Source organism: Panthera leo, chromosome C2, assembly GCF_018350215.1.
Source record: "Panthera leo isolate Ple1 chromosome C2, P.leo_Ple1_pat1.1, whole genome shotgun sequence".
NCBI lineage: Eukaryota > Metazoa > Chordata > Mammalia > Carnivora > Felidae > Panthera > Panthera leo.
In genome coordinates, this window is record NC_056687.1 from 48849747 (window position 1) to 48870794 (window position 21048).

The 21048-nt window shown below is 33.4% G+C and overlaps 1 protein-coding gene across 9 annotated transcripts in view; it reads right to left on the reverse strand.

Annotated features, from left to right (window-relative positions):
- Positions 1-21048, reverse strand: part of SENP7 (SUMO specific peptidase 7) — a 149081-nt gene that overhangs the window by 28898 nt on the left and 99135 nt on the right. For 8 of the 9 annotated variants that reach the window (XM_042954733.1, XM_042954739.1, XM_042954738.1 and 5 more), the window contains 6 exons: positions 17163-17281; positions 13222-13406; positions 11805-12144; positions 10542-10696; positions 7819-7965; positions 2469-2502 (listed from right to left, as the gene is read on the reverse strand). In XM_042954733.1, coding sequence (XP_042810667.1) covers positions 2469-2502; positions 7819-7965; positions 10542-10696; positions 11805-12144; positions 13222-13406; positions 17163-17281 — 980 coding nt within the window. Of the gene's footprint in view, positions 1-2468; positions 2503-7818; positions 7966-10541; positions 10697-11804; positions 12145-13221; positions 13407-17154; positions 17282-21048 lie in introns of those variants that run through there. The other variant, XM_042954740.1, reaches the window with a different exon arrangement.

Here is a 21048-nt window from a genome sequence, read left to right on the forward strand (position 1 = left end):
TGTCTCTCGCTCAATAATAAATAAACGTTAAATTTTTTTTTTTTTTTTAATGAGCAGAAGGGCACCTGGATGGCTCACTCAGTTAAGTGTCTGACTTGTTTTCAGCTCAGGTCATGATCTCAAGATAGTGAGACTGAGCCCCACATGGGGCTCATGCTGGGCATGAAGCCTGCTTAAGGTACCCTCTTTCTCTTTCCCTCTCCTTCTCTCTCTCCACCCTCCCCACCCTATCCTGCCCCATGTGGGCATGCACGTGCAATCTCTCTCTTTAAAAAAAGAAGAAGAAGAATGGGCAGAGAAACTGAATAGACATTTTTCCAGAGAAATCATACAGACGGCAAACAGATACATGAAGAGACACTCAACATCATTAATCACCATAAAAATGGAAATCAAAACCACAATGAGATATCCCCTCATACCTGTCACAATGGTCATTATTAAAAAAAAAAAAAGTGTTAATAAGGACGTGGAGAAAAGGGAACCCTTGGGGCACTAGGTGGCTCAGTTAGTTAAGAGTCCAAGACTTTGGCTCAGGTCATGATCTCGTGGTTTGTGAGTTTAAGCCCCACACTGGGCTCACTGCTGTCGGCCTATCTGCACAAAGCCTGCTTCAGATCCTCTGTTCCCCTTTCTCTGCCCCTCCCCCATTTGTGCTCTCTCAAAAATAAATAATAAAACATTAAAAAAAGAAAAGGGAACCGTGAACACTGTTGGTAGAAACGTAAACTGGTGCAGCTACTGTGGAAAACAGTCTGTAGGTTCCTCAAAAAATTAAGAGAACTACCATACGACCCAGCAATTCCAGTTCTGAGTATCTATCCAAAAGAAAAGAGAAAAAACATTAACTCAAAAAGATGCATGCACCCCCACGTTCACTGTCCCATTATTCACAATAGCAAAGATATGGAAATGACCTACGTATCCATCGAAGGATGAACGAATAAAGAAGATGTGTTATGTATATAAAATGGAATATTATTCAGCCACTAAAAAGAAAGAAATTTTGTCATTTGAGACAACATGGATGGGCTCTAAGGGCATTGTACTAAGTCAGACCAAGAAACACAAATACTGCATGATATCACTTATATGTGAAATTAAAACACACACACACACACACACACACACACACAGACAAGCTCACAGATATAGAGATCAGATTACTGGTTGCCAAAGACAGAGGGTGGAGTGGGCAAAATGGGTAAAGAGGGTCAAAAGGTATAAACTTACAGTTATAAAATAAATAAGTCACGGGGATACAGCCTAAAGTGTGTGACTATAATTACTAATACAGTATTGCACATGTGAAAGTTGCTAAGAGAGATCTTAAAAGTCATCAATCACCAAAAGAGAAAAAAAAAAAACCTTTTGCAACTGTGTATGGGGAAAGATGTTAACTAGACATACAGTCAGGATCATTTTTCAATATATACAAATACCAAATCATTATGGTGTACACCTGAAACCAATATAAAGTTACATGTCAACTGTACCTCAAGTTAATTTAAAAAAAAAAAAAAGAATATGAGAGAAGCACTGTCACATAGGTATTTTTTTAATGAAAAAAAGCACTTTCTTTTATGAAATTATTTCCTTTTAAATCATAGGTTTTTGTTTCTTCTATTTAGAAGTTAATGTTATATTATTCCATAACTTGTTTAAACATCCTAATTAGGAATATCAATATATTTATTCTGTGCCTAGCCTTATTATTCTTACCACTTATAGCAGCTTCCTGATTATTAGATTATCATAATATACAATTGTGGTTCTGTGCATGGGTACCTGCAGAGTCTGATTAAAATTACTTTGATCACTTCTTCAGTCTTGGAACAGAAGCTTCCTCTCTTCCCTAGTTCACTTGTGAAGTGGATATTTGTGTATATTTTTCTTCCTCATTCTTTTCCTTATTCATTCTCTAAAGAGACTATTCTCTATTGCTTCTTATTTTTCTTAGTGTCATTATTATTCTGAAATGATTTTACTTGGGGAAAGAATAAGAAAACGTTCTGAGTCTTTGCATATTATAGGTACAATTTCACATCTACTTTGCTTTACTCAGATAAGAAAAGATATTAAAAATCTCTCCTAACTCCTATGCAAAACCATTTCACATATTTTGTACAGCATTATAAATTTTCCTTACACTTCCTATTTTTCATACATTTCATCATACCAAAATCTTCTTGCTATCAAAACTTTATTTCTGTTAATCCCAAAAAGTTACCATGAGTCCCTTATTATTCAAGCCATTAAAACAATAGTTTACTATTTTCGATGTTATAAGACACTTTAACACCTTTTGAAGCTGCTTAAAAAAGTGTTAACTAGAAACACATTATTAACCTTAGTTTTACTTAATTTCTATACTGGAAAAAATTATGGCTGCAGAAAGATTTCAAAGTTTTGCTATTTTATGTTCAAAATTACAGTGAAAAAAAGATCATAAGACAATGATAGCTTACCTTGAAATGGGATCTTAACATACTTTGTCGTGAACTAAAGAAAAAACAGAAAAGCAAAAATGAGTTACCACTCAACATATGGTTCCATTCAAAATTTTCAATTTTTCTTTTTCAAACACAAGTATATATTCAAAGTCGATACTAAAAGTGCTCAAGCCTTTTTTTTATTTTCTTATTATTTTCAAATGTTTATTTGTTTATTTTGAGAGAGAGAGAAAAAGAGAGAGCATGAGCAAGGGAAGGGCAGAGAGAGAGAGGGAGACAAAGGATGTGAAGCAGGCTTTATGCTGACAGCAGAGAGTCAGATGTGGGGCTTGAACCCACTAATCGTGAGAACATGACCTGAGCCAGAGTCGGACACTTAACCAACTGAGCCACCCAGGAGCCCCTCAAGTCTTTTTATCAATAAACCAAGAAAATGTAAAGACTTAGTTTTTATGGAAGAACCCAGCACATGTAATTTAATTCTCAATATGCTCATTTGTAAAAACCAGTAAGACTTTATTTAACATATTTTCAAAAATGTTTTCTGAATATTTATAGAAGAAATAAGACAAAGTCTTAAGAAACTGCCAAGAAACCCAACAAGGTATCAGTGATTTTGGTAAATAAACCACAAAACAAGGTTTAATTCTTGGCTTTGTTGACATTTTGGCACTCATATTTCTTTCCATGTTACAAATCCCCTTCCAACTGAGGATTTAGCCAGGTTTTTGTTCTTTCTGCTCTTTCTGTGCCAGGACACTAATTTTCTCTAGGAATCTTTGGTATACATCTGACCTTAAGTATTGTTTTTATAATAAACTCAAGAATCGTGGAGCACCTAAATCTTACATGTTCTACCTAAAATAGGCTTGTGCTCTTAAGTTTGTTTTTCCATTAATGCCAAATAAACTCATACCTATTTATTTATTATTCAGGTTCTCTTTTGATCAATACATTTGTGAAATTGTTTACCAAATGAAGGGTACAGTCTGTGAACACAAAACAAAATCAAAAAGGGTCTTGGTACCTGGTTACCTAAATTACTACCAACAGAGTTCCAGATAAGTAGCAAACAATGCCCAGTGAAGCCACAGGGTTACTGTGACTCCATTTCTTTTTCTAATTTAAGACTTACTTCATATTGTAGTTTCAGAAATATAAAACTCATATTGCAGAGTCTAAGTCAGCCGCTAAAGCAAAATTCAAGCAAACGGACATATGAGTTAAAAGCTGAATTTGAGGTTCAAATCCTATCTCTAACTCTACCACTTATACAAACAGTTAAGTAGGTAAATTTAGGTAACTTACTGAACCTCTGTCAGCTTTAGATTAAAAGCCTTAATCAAAAGGAGCAATTATCATTAGACACAGCATCTGATTAAGTGTATTATCTAGTTTAATTTAGTCAAATACATCTCATTATTCTGTCACTTTCACACAACTGTTTATATATATATATGCATACACACACACACATATATATGGTGTATATTTTCCTTTCTCAAATTTTGACTTCACTGTGTCTTTAATCTCATAAAATATATCTTGGCAAATGTAAATAACTAGTTACAGAAAAATGAATATAAGGAATGTTTGCTTTTGAGATTTTATAGACATTACTATAAAATTATGAATTAGAAGTAGTGTATTTATGTATCTTGGCCTCAACTTTGTCATCAGTCTCTCATTCTTCCACAATAAGCATTCTTGTCCTACCAAATCTTTCAGCATGGCAAAGATCTGATATTCATTTACACCTTTGTGTGATGACTAAGCCAACATGTAACGTCTCCCAAAAGCAAAGCCCTATTCCCAGCAAAAATTTAATCCCCTGTTGGGAAAATAAGGCAGATGTTTTTGTCAGAGTAAGGTAAACTCAGTTCTCTGAAATCATACCATATCCATTTTGTAACTTCTTACAAAAGCCAGTATAGTTCTCTGAACACAATGTGTACTTAATAAACATTTGTCCCACTATCAACAAAGTTGAGAAATAAAAACTAAAATGTTCACGTCCATTGCAGCATTCTCTACCTTAAAAAACAATAATACTAACTTAAATGTCCAACTCTATGAAAATGGGCTCTAATTTAAGTATTTTCCCACTCTAGGTATTTTTCTGGTTTAGCTAAAATGTAATTATCATGAGAGTGAGAACAATATCTATCTCTAGCTAATCTATAACAACACATTACTTATTTTTTTTTAATTTTTTTAATGTTTATTTATTTTTGAGACAGAGAGAGACAGAGCATGAGCAGGGGAGGGGCAGAGAGAGAGGGAGACACAGAATGTGAAGCAGGCTCCAGGCTCTGAGCTGTCAGCACAGAGCCCGACGCGGGGCTCGAACTCACGAACTATGAGATCATGACCCGAGCCGAAGTCGGATGCTTAACCGACTGAGCCACTCAGGCGCCCCTCTATAACAACACATTAATACTCATTAAACATCTGGAAAATGACTGAGTTTAATTATCTTATTTATTCCCCCACAAAAAATTCTTCAATTTCTAAGTTACAGAGCATTATGAACAGTGTCTGAAAAGAGATTATATAAAAAGTCTTTTGAGGGGTGCCTGGATGGCTCAATCAGTGAAGCGTCCGACTACAGCTCAGGGCATGATGTCACAATTTGTGAGTTCGAGTCCTACGTGGGGCTCTGTGCTATCAGCGCAGAGCTGCTTCAGATCCTGTGTCCCTATCTCTCTCTATCCCCCTCCCTCTCTGCCCAACTCTCAAAAGTAAATACACATTAAAAAATAATAAAAATAAATACGTCTTTTGAATCCTTGAAAGTTTTTTTTTTTTAGTTTATTTATTTATTTTGAGAAAGAGAGCGAGTTCACCCATGCGAGTGCGTGAGGTGCAGAAAGAGGGAGAGAGATAGAGAGAGAGAATCCCAGGCAGGCTCTGCATTGACAGTGCAAATCAGGGGTGTGAACTCATGAACCATGAGATTATGACATGAGCCAACATCAGACACTTAACCAACTGAGCCACCCAAGTGCCCGAATCCTTGAAAGTTTTAAGACTTTTCCCTTTTTCCCTTTTGCATGTTATGCATTATTTTTAATTTCTAAAATTGCTTATGCTCTCTCCTTAGTAACATAACTGTTTTAATTTTTGTAGAATTCTTCTCAGTATTTCTTCATATACATATATTATACCTGCATATATTTGCTTTATTTTACTAAATTATTTTCCTTTAAACATTTAAGTTTTCATTTCAATTATAACAAATGTTCCAACAAACATGAAACACATTTTTAAAACCTACTTTATCACATTTATTGAGTATTTGCACTCCCCTACTACCAATAACAAATACTGGGACAACCAAAATGTCCCAACAGTCAGGAATTAAGGACAACACAAATACCCCCAAATAGGTACATGAACTAACTTCATATAATAATGGCAAGTTACGAAACAGTATATATGTCACATGCTTTTGATTTAAACATATATATGTATCTAACAAAGAATACAGAATGATATATACACTGTAGAGTTACTGGCAATTGTCTCTGGGCAAGCAAGATTATAGGTATTCTTTAAACTGTTTCTTTATTCAATTGTTCTCTTAAAAAAATTTGTTTTAACACTTATGTATTTTTTGAGACAAAGAGAGACAGAGCGTGAGCAGGGGAGGGGCAGAGAGAGAGGGAGTCACAGATTCCAAAGCAGGCTCCAGGCTCCGAGCTGTCAGCACAGAGCCTGACGTGGGGCTCAAACTCACAACTGCAAGATCATGACCTGAGCCGAAGTCAGACACTTAACCAACTGAGCCACCCAGGCACCCCTCAATTGCTTTTCTGTTTGGTCTTCTTTTTTGCCCATAACAAGCCCACCTAACTGTAATATACAATTAATATATTAACTAATGACAATCCACCGCTGAATATTTATGTTGGATTTTCCTCCCCTGACTAATCAATTGTTGTCATATATTTATATTATCTAATTTTTTACCATCACAAAGAAGCCAACAGAAAAAAAGTGATTAAACTGAATTTAAAATAAAAAAGTAAAATGGGGATAAGAGGAGTGAAGATTGTAAAAAGTGCATGAAATTCCTTAACAGAAAAAAATTGTAATATCACCCCAGGCATGCCAAAATCATTAATATCTAAAAACTACTGTTTAGGGAATATTAATTTTAAACAAACTATTCTTGTGTTTTCATACAAATAAATTTTAACTATATCACAAGTTACTACTGTTTGTAGAACGCAGAATTTGCTAGATTTATACATGAAATTAGGTCTTCCTCCTGCATGGTCACCAAGTAAACATATACTTTACGTCTTAAATCGTATGCTGTCTTCTCTGTGAAGTCTTCTCTGATTCTTCCAGACAGATATTCCCATATGCACCCTTCTTGTCCATATTTCCATTGTACAAAATATCTATTTATGTGTCTGTCTCTTCCATTAGACTACAAGTTCCATGAAAACACAGACCATGTCTTACCATTTTAATATTCCCTGCCCTATCCCTAACACAGTAAATATTAATAAAACTTTTGGGAGAATACCTCAGTTATAATCTGACATGGTCAATACAATTTAACCAACGTTTTAAGTGCCTATTTAGGTGTGAACCATTTATGGAAGATGTAAAAGCGAATAAAAGTATGGCTCTTCACCACAAGATGTTTAAAGGCTAAAACTGAGAGGTTTAGGCAAAAATGTAAAAACAATTATGAACACAAAGAATAAATCTTACAACAGATGTACAAAGTGTTATAAGTACATAGTAAAGGGAGAAGTTATTTCTGGTTAGAAAAGAGAAATCAGGAAAGGTTTCCTGGAAGAGGAAGTATTTCAGATAAACCTTAAAAGATAGTTAGAATTTTAATAGGCAGAAATAGAAAATATAGAGAACAGAGTAAAATCCAGTATAGTTTTCATAATATAATATGTGAGACAGAACACTGAAAAAAAATGGAATAGGAACTATTCCTGGAGACCTTTAAATAAATTTAGGAATTTGATGAACTCAGTTTACAATTTAAGCCAGCAAAATAAGATTTCTTTTTGCTCTCAACTATACCCTGAATAAAAATTTACTTTACCACCAAGTAAGTTTAGGAACCCAAGGAATATCAGTACTATGTATGATTTTCATACATGATCTTCATTAGAATAGTCAGATCAAAGATGTAATTTTAAGATATTCTCTTATGATTTTAGGATTTCCCCCAATTAAAGACATGTATCAAAGTAGGTATAATATATATTCAAAATGTCCCATATAAAATTAAACTCAATTCTATTTTCATTTGTAGTAAAAAAAAAAAAAAAAGATAATATGTAAATGCTTTGTCCAAAATCTAAAACAAAAACATATTAAATATACTTACTGTAACGCAACCTTTAGAAGCTCCTTTTATTTTACCAATATAAACAGAAGTAAATATAAAATCCAGTTGTAGATCCATGTCATTACTAGGTAAAATACAGGAAATGTTTTCCATGACAGGATTATATGGACATAATTCAGATGAAGCCTAACAAGGAATAAATTATAAAATGCATATAACCCTAAGTATTATACAAATGTGACAATGATTTTCAAAATGAAATACTTCTTTAAATTATTAATGCGTTTATGAAGGATTTTGTACTGTTCTTACTGTGAAAAAATACTTATCTAGATTTTTTTTTCTTAAAAAGTATATGATTTACTTTGAGACTATTACTCTTAATAGTTGAATCTTAAATTAACTCCATAGGCCTAAACTCCAGAAATATATCTTCCTTTATATTAAAGCCATGATTGTAAATTCAGTATTCCCTAATAGGCTTTATTCATTTTTAGCTCAACAGAAATAAATTAAGATTTACATAGTATTTTAGTTTAAAATAAGTTCCTAAATATTATCTCTTTTAATCGCCATAACCACCCCATGAAGTAGTCTGGGTGTTTTGTTTTTTTGTTTTTGTTTTTTTTTCCATTTCATAAGTAAAACTAATAGATGTGTGGATTGGTTAAGTTACTTGTCCAAGGTGATGAAGTCAGGATGAAACAAACCCAGGTTTCTATCTCCAGGTCAAGGGTTATTTCAACCATATACAATTGCTTCATAAACCAAGATGATGCTCTTAGGTAATGCACTTCAAGGGATGAAGTACCTAAGAACCATCTGTTATATCAAATCTATATGCTTTTTACTCTTTCCATGTCTGAAAATAGCCAACCAGTTGCCTAAAACTTCAAAATTCATAGTGCTTCCAAACAACTACATAACTGTACTTTTAAATTAGAATAGGCTACCAGGAAGTATCAGCAGCAGCTGTTTCCCACAATCTCTTCTGAATTTTAAACTGCTTTCAAATGACTTTTTGAACTCCACATTTCCCTACCCTTGATACATTATTCCTCTTTAACCCTAACATCACTAACAACTAAATAAATTACCACCAGAGCAATTATGCATGTGTATTCACTCTCCTCCTACCTCTAGGAAATGCGATTATTCTTACTCTGAAACACATGTAGTACTCATTATTCTTCACTCAGCTCACAAATGAATTTATCTGCTTAATAAAAAAATCTTTGTCATTCTCATCTTTTATTGCTTACTCTACTATTCTTATTCCTTAAAGAACAGGTACCAAATCAACTACAGGTGATTCTAATCAGTCAGACAGCTAACTGTTTGTAAGCATGTGTGTGTTTTAAGTGATAAAATGAGAAGATGGGATAAAAAGAATTTCTCATTGGGGCCTCAAATTTTGCAAAGACTAACTACCTCCTAAAAATGGCCAACCCATGTTTCTCATAACTTCATTTAAAACTGAAAACAAAGGAAGGTGTGGAGATATTAAGGTATGCTGCCCTATAGATCTTAGTAGGTCTTCACATTATTTATTGCCTAGTTGCGATCATATTCAGTCAGTTCTACAAAAAAAGTTACTTTCTTATAATATGATCATTTCACACTGTATTATCAAGGTATATACTGCCAAGGAAACTATAATTCATTTAGAAATTTGAACTCCTTATCAATAATGACACGGTTTTCATTACAAATACAACTAAACCGTTAAGTAGGCTACTTGCCCAATCAAGCAAAAATGGCTACATTTTAACAAAACTTCCAAACATAGCTGCTAAGGTGCTTTCTGTATAGAGTACCAAATGCAATAGAAACAGCAGTGAAACAATAATCAGACCACCAGACTTTTTATAGAACTGACCCAATTCTTCATCACACCTTAGAGGATAATAGCCTCAGACATTATTAAAAAACAAACCAACAGAAGTTTACCATAATCATTACGATTATGATTAATGGTTATGATTATCATAATCAAATTATCTGCATTGATAATCATTTCTTTAAAATAGGATAATTAGAGGCTGATAATAAGAATGAATACTGAAAACAAATGATTTGAACCTCATTTTACAGCTACACTCTTGTAGTACTATGTCAAAACACAACTCGCTGACATTAAACCAACAAGACATTTCCCATTTATTATTTTCTGTAAGAAGGAAAAGACAAAGGACTTACCACATTGATAGGTTTGTGACACTCTTCTAAATGCTTTCATATGTTACTTCACTTAAAATAATCTTATTATCCTCATGGAACATATGAGGAAACTCAGGCTTAAAGAAGTTAAGTGACTTGCCCAAATGACAGAGTCAAGATTTGAACCCAGGTCTGTAATCTCCATAAGCCATGTTCATTCCTCTATATCATGCTGCTTTAAGAGCATGTGAGGAAAAAAGTAATCTCAGTACTGGAAGACCAGACAGACTAATATTGGCAACTGTTTAATTCTAAGAAATTAAGATAAAGTGGTTAACTGTCCAATTAGAATCTTTAAGAAAAAAAAAAAGTATTCAAGTCATAGAATATTTAGACTGAAAAAATATAAATTAAAAAAAATAATTCCTTCACTTCAAAATAAGAACTACACATTTCCTTCAAACTAATATGAAAATTATCTCAAAATTCAAACTAAGAAAATTTGTAATTTTTACAATAATATTCTGCTTGATGAAAGAAACAATCGTTAGCCAATAGTGTATATTTCACTGTTAATCTATGAGAAAGCAGAAATAAATTACCTGTACAGATTCACATGTCATCAATGGTTCTGACAATGCTGCTTCAGAAGTACTCTCATTGTCATTAGTGATGACATGGTCTTGCTTAGGTTGTAACTTAAGAATTTCTGAACTTTTATGTTCAACAGGTCCTTCTTCATCACTGGAAACAACAACTAAAAAGGAAAAAACATTCTTTAAATGTATCACAATAATCACACATCAAACAGAAAACTTTCCAATTGAAGCAACATATCCCTTCATAATACCATTAAAATTTAATCATCTAACTTTGTTCAACTTAGAAACTGGACTACCATTCATTATCTGATTTATACTAGTTAAATGCAATATTCCATATCACTGCTATTATTTAGCAGTTACCTACAACCTCACCTTCTGGAGGATCAAGACATTTAAAAATGGATAAAGACATGAGGAGAACTTAGGAACAAGTTCTAGTTAGAATAATAAAAATCTATTATGCCACCACTCTAAATTGTACTGTAACTCCGGTTACATTCAGTTTCTTCCAGAAGGAAGCAATGGATGGCTAAGAGAAGATGTGGGAGACTGTTCACTGTATATCCTTTAAAACCTTTTTTTGAACCATGTGAGTGTACCAAACACTTGCAAATAAATCCAAATTAATGACCATAATTATATAGCACTCAAATTCTGCACTTCAGCTTCATCAACCAAAATGTCAATAATAATGGTCCTTCCAGAATCCTTTTAAAAACTACTGAGCTGGGGCCCCTGGGTGGCTCAGTCAGTTAAGCACCTGACTCTTGATTCTGCTTCAGTTCATGCTCTCATGCACACTTGAGATCTGAACCACACTTGAGATCTGAACGCACAGTGCCAAGCCTGCTTAGGATTCTCTCTCTCCCTCTCTCTCTCCATCCCCTGCTTGTTCATTCTATCTCAAGTTCATTCTATCTCAAGCACGTGTGCATGCACATTTGCTCTATCAAAATAAAATAAATAAACTTAAAAAAATAAAATAAAAAATAAAAACTACTGAGAAGATGAATGACAGTTCACCATTGTAAAAAAAAAAAAAAAAAAATACTCCTGCCTTCAAGTAATCCACTGTTTACCTAAATTAATACTACAACAAAGTCCCAAAACTCCAGGTCTTTTTTTTTCCTCAAGTTAATATATTCCACAGTGATGTTACAAACAGCTTATTGCCTCGGAAAAATTTGTTTGAGAGGAAAAACAGAACAACTAACTAAAGCAGAGAAAATTAAAAGATATTACAATCCTACTGTTACTTACTTGGTTCAACGGATACCAAAGACTGGTTCCCTTCACTGTGTTCACTTAAAGCAGGCTTTTCTATTACATTCAACTCACTCTCATTCTTCTCAACCAGGGTAGAATTCCCCATGGAATCAGTGGAACTAGAGCTCTCAAAAGTTTCAGTGGCTGAAGAGTCAGAGGTACTTTTGGGAGCAGCACTCAAAGCCAACTCCTGACTATCAAGTGAGGATAGTTTAGCAAAATCACTTTCTATAGGTTCAGGTGTAATTTCTTCAAGCACTTTTGAGTCTTGATGATAGTTTTCACTTGACTTTTTAAACTCGGCAGATACTGTAGAGTCATTTTCTTGTTTTATCTGAACAGAAATAAATGCACACAAAAAATTAGTACTTTTCAAATTTGGCTAAAGAATTTTTTAAAGTTTGAATTCCTAAAGAAGAATATAAATGTAAAAACATTATACAGGGACAGAAAACTACACAATTATACTATATTACTCTTGCCAGGGAGTAAAAAGTACTTTTCCCAAGTAAAAAGATAGAGAGTTGGTCTGTCCAATCAAATACTCAAACATTTTTTTTAAAAGGCCAGGATATGGAAATTCCCATACGTATTTACAAGTGGTTTAGATGGTCTCCCACAAACTAAGTCAACTTAGAATAAGAGGAACTTTTCTTTTACAATTTTATTTTGCAAAAGTAATGAGGCCATATGACATCATGTGATTTCATTAACAAAAGCAAAAAATTAAAACTTAGGAAAACAATATGAAAAACTATTCATCAATCACTGCCGTCACACTGCTATTACCATTTAAATCTAAATCATGTTTATAACTCAAAGGTCCTGAAAAGTCCTGAAAGGCCTTGTGAATCAAAGGAGTAAAAAAATTATCTTCTTATACTTTTATTAACTGTATACTAAGTTTTGAAAATAGGTAATGTGTGCATGAAGTATCATAATTCTTTATATGCAACAAACTCCCTAAACTCTAGGCAGAGAAAGGCTTCAAGAAGTTGGCAAGTAAATTACTACTGATAAAAGAAATCTGGTAGTACTTTTACAAAGCATATGAAAAAGCAATTGACTGTACAGTATGGATAGAGTATTAATAGTTTTTGTTAAAATAAGAGAAAATAAAACAAGTCTGATGGATAAATACCAAACTACTAAGTAAGGAGTGGTATCAAAGAAGGAACATATTTATTTTTTTTACTTGTTCATATTTTAAATTTGCTCTAATAACTATATTACTGAAAAAAGTTTCATTTAAATTATTTTTTAAAAATCAAAGAATTAAAAAATTGCCAAAAAAAAGAAAGAAATCTGATGACAAAAGCAGAAAGCTGTAAGAACAATATCTAATTCATAGTCAATTCATTTTTATCATAGCATAAATTATTTCACATGATATCTAAATACCTATACTTACTATCTGTTCTGCTGACTCATACAAAGAAGAAGTAGAATTATGACAATCAGGTAAATTACTTCTAAGCCTTTTCTTTCTCTTCCTGGAAGTCAGAGTGGGTTCCATTTTTGAATCAGAAAATGTATCATCCTTATTTTTGCTCCCCTCTTCAAGATGATCACAACCTCTACTTCCACTACTGAGGTCTTAAAAAACAAAAGAGACATAAATATGGCCAAAAAGTACAGAAAGAATCCCTTTTAGAAGAGCTCAAATAAGCATCATCAAAATTGCTACACAACTTTTAAAACTAATTTAAAACAAAGTTCCCTTGGACATGAATATAAAGAAATACCCTATTTTAAACTGCATCGACAAAATAAATGTTCATTGTACGATAATGAATGAGGAAAACATAAAAAGGGAGTATTCTTTAGTAACCAAAGCAAAGCAATCAAAACATGTTTTGTTTTGTTCTTGCTATAATTACATTTGACTGTAATACAAAAAGAATGGTGGGGGGGAGGGGTGTTAATAAAATTTGGAAAATTCCAATCTTAAAATGTTTTGATAATTCATTGTGACTTTAGAAATTAGTTGTCTTTTTAAAATTTAAGTGTTACATACATGTATGTACTTTGTAAGTGAAAAAGAACAATAATTACAAAGAGTATTAGTCACTATCAATTTGTTTGTTTCTTCTTTTTAAAACTCAAGATCTCGCTTTAAGTGTCCAATAAGTCTACTAAATGCTCCATTTTTTTAAATCAACAAAGCATTATTTAAAACCCATGTCAATTATTACTAAAAATGTTTAGTATTTCAGTTAGCAAATATACGCAGTATACAAAAATACCTTCCAAAAAGCTCTACCTAACCAACTGAAGATTATCCTGAATTATATTTCTTTCCGAATCTATATAAGTACCAACCCAAAGTTTATGTAAACAAAATCACAAAGCAGCTTCCTTGAACTCCTAACTGATAATTTATGTAACACTGGGCCTGACCTCTCCATTCACTCAAAGTTCTTCAATACTACCCACCTTCTCTTCAGACTATTCTTGCTTATTCTAGCTTCACAGAAACCTAATAGCTAACATTCATTATATCTGTCATTGCTTAAAAGGTAGGCAGTGGGGCATGATTGAGGCAAAACTCCGAGATGATCAACAGTTTTCCAATTTGCAGGGCACCTGGGTGGCTGGGTCAGCTAAGCATCTGACACTTCATATTAGCTCAGGTCTTGATCTCAGGGTCATGAGTTCAAACCCTGCATTGGGCTCCATGCTGGGAGCAGAGCCTACTTAAAAACAAGAATAAAAAGAAGAGTCTTCCAATTGCCAGAAAAAACATTCTTCACTCTCCCAAAAATTAAAATCTCCTCCTAAATAATCAACACAATATTTTGAAAAGCACAATATTTTTTTGTAATTTTGTAAAGGTAGTCAAATATAATTTCTACATATAAATGCATCAAATTACAATTTCTAAAGATAAATACTACAGCAAAAAGATTGAGAAAATAAAAGGGGCTTGAGAAAAACCCTACTATATAAGAGTTTTCCTCTTTCAGTTTATTTACTATTCATAAGACTATACCATGGGAAACAAGAATAAATGTATTAGATAGAGCTTGCCATTGTAAAAATGGGATTCTGCCTACATAACATATACAATTTAACTTGCTAGTACATAAAAGTGACAAATTCCTGTAAACAAAATATTAAATATTTCCAATATAGGGGTGCCTCACTGGCTCAGCTGGTAAAGCATACAACTGATCTCAGGGTTGTGAGTTTGAACCCCATGTTGGGTACAGAGTTACTTCAAAATAAAACCTTTAAGGGGCACATGGGTGACTCAGTCAGTTGAGCACAGTACTTCAGCTCAGATCATGACTTCATGGTTCTTGAGTTTGAGCCCTGCATCAGGCTCACTGTTGTCAGTGCAGAGCCAGCTTCAGATCCTCTGTCCCTCTCTCTATGTCCTTCCCTCACTTGTGCACGCATGCGCTCTCTCTCTCAAAAATAAACATTTAAAAATAAATAAAACCTTTAAAATATATTTTTCCCCAATACATTATTTTCATAAAAGCTAATTCCACAAGACAAACTTAATATACCACAAAAGAAGGGCACACCTGGAGTTTAATTCAGAATTCCCATTAATTTATGGGCTTATATTAAAAAACTGGTACTGGACACAATTATCTGTAGTATGGAAACATGATGAGTTTCAATAGTTTCAATAGTCACTTTTCTTAACAACACTTTATCTCTGAAAAGAACCTCCAGAGTAGGTACTAAGAAACTATGAAGTGTTTCTTTTATTATGCATTTTTTCACTGTGACTTTGGAGAATTACTAAAGGACGTAAATCAGAAAGCTTTTTATTTAACTATTTCTACTCTATCTAGGAAATCAGTGGAATGTGAGGGTTTAACCGTACCTTAATAGTATGTGAACTAAGCCAACTTATACAAATACTTTTTATTTGGTAATTAATGAGAATTATTTCTGGGAAAAGTACAATCCATAAGAAAATAAATGTCTTTCATTTTATGCAGCTAGTGCTTAGTAGCTAATTGAAAGATTATGTCTAGGGGCACCTGGGTGGCTTGGTCAGTTAAGCGTCCGACTTCAGCTCAGCTCATGATCTCACCGGTCCGTGAGTTCGAGCCCCTCATCGGGCTTTGTGTTGACAGCTCAGAGCCTGGAGCCTGTTTCCGATTCTGTGTCTCCCTCTCTCTCTGCCCCTCCCCTGTTCATGCTCTGTCTCTCTCTGTCTCAAAAATAAATAAACGTTAAAAAAGAAAAAAGAAAAAAAGAAAAAAAAAAAAGAAAGATTATGTCTACACAGTTAAAATGCTTTCTCCAGATTGCCCTCATATGAGTTGAAGCTGGTTATTAGTCTAGTTTCTTTTTAAGTTTTCCTCCTGTATGAAAAAAACTACTAAAAATTGTAAATAGCTGTGTTTCAAATAATGTGCAAAGAATTATTGCATAGTGCCATTGCAGAGGCATTTTTTCTCATGAATAGTTTCTGAAATCATTCAGAAAACAAAGATCTCAACCAGTTTTAAGTGATCGTGGGGGCCTGGGTGGCTCAGTCAATTAAACGTCTGACTCTTGGTTTTGTCTGAGGTCATGATCTCATGGTTTGTGAGTTTGAGCCCGGCATCGGGCTCCACACTGGCAGTGTGGAGGCTGCTTGGGATTCTATCTCCTCTCTCTCTGCTCATCCTTCACTTTCTCCCTCTTTCTCTCTCTCTCAAAATAAATAAACTTAAAAAAAAAAAAAAAAGCAATCAGTAATCCAAGAGATCCCTGAAGATATGTGTTCCACAAGATGTGACTAATGTAGTTAAGTGTTTTGGTGCAAAATTTTGTAAATTATTTTAAAATCTTAAAAGAAAGACAAAAAGGAGAAAAATCAATTAATTAACCCTACACATGCAAGGAGGCCTAAAAAGAACGTTCAGAAGTCTGGGATGTATTTACTTTTAAATTTGCTAATAGTGGCTTGTAAAGGCATCATCCTACAGTTGAGAGAAATTCTAATGAATAAAGAATGTATGCCATAGGAGGATAGACAGTGGGAAGCTAAGAATAATAATCAAATTAGCAGTAATATCAATTATTACCAGACATATCCATGGAAATAATACTTACAAATAGCTAAACTAGCATTATAATTGTATAGCTGTATGCCCAGCCCCAATAACAAAAAAGAAATGATAGTCAAATGTAACTTATAGATTCAGTAAATAAATCAAGAAATGAATACTATAGTGTACAAATAGTAAACTTCGCAATTTCCTTTGTGTTGCTAAATAATCTCCCTTTACTTTCACAGATCCTTTAAATGTAAGATTAAATAAAGTTAACTATAACTTAAAAATTATTATAAATGCAAAAGACAAAAATTCAAATGACAAAAATTTTCTAGTGTTCACAAACCTTTAGCTTGAGCATCAGACATTACAAGAGAAATACCATCATCATCTCTTTGCTTTTCTTTAGTGTGTGAGGCTTGCTTTGCATAATTATTATCTACAGTCTTACTTGGTTGTGAATCCCTGCAAAAGAAAGTAATATTACACTCAATTCTTCTATGTCTAAATGAATTAAGAAGTCAATTGATATATATATACAAGATAAAAATCCAGTTGGTTAAAAATACAGTCCCATATAGCAGAGTATATGATCTGAACAAAAGAAAGAATATTGAAATAATATTTGAGAAGTAAGTTCTCATCCCTACTCTACTATAAATTCTCCCTATTTCTTTGGGGGGGAAAACACATGGATACCACAGAAATGGGCACATGCAAAATGAACAAAAGAATAATAAGAGTATTTAAATACATCAAAGAAGTTTAAAAAGTAAAAATTCCATGGACAGAAGTACATGATAAGTGCATCTATACATAATCAAAAAATAATAACCCGGGGCACATGGGTGACTCAGGTAAGCATCCGTCTTCGACTCAGGTCATGATCTCACAATTTGTAAGTTCGAGCCCCACGTCGGACTCTGTGCTAACAGCTCAGAGCTGGAAGCCTGCTTCAGATTCTGTCTCATTCTCTGTCTGCCCCTCACCAACTTGTGCTCTCTGTCTCTCAAAAATAAATAAATGTAAAAAAAAAAAATTTCTTTTTATCAAAAAATTTATCAATTTTTTTTTTTTTTTTTTTTTTACATAATAACCCAGAGGAGCCTGGGTGGCTCAGTCAGTTAAGCAACTAACTCAACGTCAGCTCAGGTCATGATCTCACAGTTTGTGGGACTGAGCTCCACAATGACAGCACAGAGCCTGCTTGGGATCCTCTCTCTCCCTCTCTTTCTGCCCTCTCCCACTCACACACATGCATGTGTGCTGTCTCAAAATAATTAACTTTAAAAATAATAATAATAACCCAAAGGACTTGTTAATATGTTCCAAGCATGGTTCATATATCAACAGTTAGGTATAAAATAAAGTTTGGAGTGTGATAACAAATTTTACCTATAGAATGAATAATTTAAAATACAGGGTACTAGGTTAAATATATAAAATATAAGGTGTGTGAAAAACAAGTTTTGGAAGGACAAGCCCAACATCACCATTAATGAAAACTTAATAATAATAAAGGATTTCAATACCCCACTTTCAGCAATGGATAAATCATCCAGACCAAACAATCAAAAAGAAAACACTGTACTAAAAGCATACATTAAACTAAATTGACCTAATATGCATTTATAGAACATGCCATCCAATAGCACCAGAATACACAATTCTCAAGTGCACACAGAACATTCATAATCATATGATAACTATAAATCATATGGAAGGCCACAAAAACAGTTGTAGCAAATTTAAGAAAATTTAAGTCATACTAAGTATCTTTAACCACAATAGTATTAAAATAAAAACCAAAACAGGAGGAAAAAGCTAGAATATTCACAAATACATGGAGATTAACTAATAAATTCCTGAACAAACAATTTGTCAAAGAAGACATTGAGGCACGCCTGGGTGGCTAGGTTAGTTAAGTGTCCAACTCTTGGTTTGAGATCAGGTCATGACCTTACAGTTCATGAGTTCGAGCCCTGCGTCAGGCTCTGCACTGACAGCATGGAGTCTCCTTGGGATTCTGTCTCCCTATTTCTCTGCCCCTCCCTTACTCACTTTCTCTGTTTCTCTCAAAAATAAATAAATATTAAAAAAGAATATCAAAAAGGAGACCAAAAAATATCTTGAAGCTATTAAAAATTTAAGCACAATATATCAAAACTTAGTGAATGCTGCAAAAACAGGTCTAAGAGGGAAATCTGTAATAATAAAAGCCTACATTAAGAAACAAGAAATCCAATAAACAACCTTACTTTACACATTAAAAAACAGAAAAGGAAGAACTAAGCCCAAAGTTAGCAGAAAGAAAGGAATAACAAAGATCAGAACATAAATAATGAAAACCAGAAAAACAATAGAAAAGATCAACACAAGAGCTAGTGTTTTGAAAAGACAAACAAAATATCCAAAGCTTTTGCTAAACAAACTAGAAAAAGAAGACTTAAATAAATAAAGAAATGAAATAGGAAACATTAAAATTGATACCACACTAATATACAGGATCAAGAGACTACTACGAAATAATCATATGCCAACAAATTGGATAACCTAAATGAAATGGGTAAGTAACTAGAAATATACAACCTACCAAGACTGAATCATGAAAAAAAGGAAAATCTGAATGGTTCGATAAGGAGTAAGCAGATTGAATTAATAATCAAAAACCTCCCAAGGAGCCTGGGTGGCTCAGTCAGTTAAGCATCCAACTTCTGCTCAGGTCATAATCTTGCAGTTCATAAATTCAAGCCCCGTGCTAGACTCTGTGCTGACAGCTCAGAGGCTGGAACCTGCTTTGGATTCTGTGTCTCCCTCTCTCTCTGCCCCTCCCCTGCTTGTACTCTGTCACTCTCTCTCTCTCTCTAAAAATAAACATTAATAATTAAAAACCTCCCAATACAAAAAACCCCAGGACTAGATAGTTTCCATGGTAATTCTACAAACAATTAAAGAAGTAATCCCAATCTTTCTCAAACTCTTCCAAAAAACTGAAGAGGGAATACTCCTAAAATCATTTTATTGGGTCATCATCACCCTGATACCAAAGCCAGATAAGGACACTACAAGAAAAGAAAACTATATACCAATATGCCTGATGCATATAGATGCAAACATTTTTAACAAAGTATTAGGAAACCAAATTCAGTAATACATTAAAAGGATCATACACCATGATCAAGTGGGAATTATTCCAGGGATGCAAGGATGATTCAATATCCACGAATCAATGTGGGACACCACATTAACAGAATGAAACATTAAAAGGATCTGATCACTCCATACATGTAGAAAATGCACCCGACAAAGTTCAGTATCTTTTATGATAAAACTCTCACCAAACTGGGTATATAAGGAATGCATGTCAATATAATAAAGGTCAATAAAACCAACCCACATCTAATATCATAATCAATAGTAAAAGATTAAAAGTTTTTCTTCTAAGATGAGGAACAGGACAAGGGTGCTCATTCTCACCACTCTTATTCAACACAGTACTAAAAATCCTAGCCAGCACAATTAGGTAAGAAAAAGAAATAAAAGGCATTCAAAAGCATTAATTGCCATTATATGCAGATGATATGATTTTATATATAGAACGCTCCCTCCCCCCCCCCCAAAAAAAAACACCAAAAAACTTTTAAAATAAAAAAAAATTCAGTAAAGTTGCAGGATACAAAATCAATACACAAAACTCAGCTGCTTTTCTATACACTAACAGTGAACTAGCAGAAAGAGAAATTAAGAAAACAATCTCATTTACAATTGTATTAAAAAGAATAAAATACCTAGGAAAAATATAGCCAAGGAAAAAAAAGAACTATACACAAAAACCTTAAGGCACTGATGGAAAACAAAACAAAACAAAAAACCACCACAAAGATGATAGAAATAAATTGAAAGACATTCCACACTCATGGATGGGAAGAATTAAGAGTGTTAAAATGTCCACCATACACAAAGCAACCTAAGATTCAATGCAATCCCTACCAACATTCCAATGCCCTTTTTCAAAGAAATAAAATTATCTTAAAATCTGTACGTAACCACCAAAGACCCCAAATAGACAAAGAAATCTTCAGAAAGAACAACAAAGCTGGGATCATCACACTTCCTGATTTTAAACTACATTACAAAGCTATATTAATCAAAACAGTATGGGATGGCCTAAATATAGACATACAGGTCAAAGGAATAGAATCAAGAGTCATAAATACATCCACATATATATG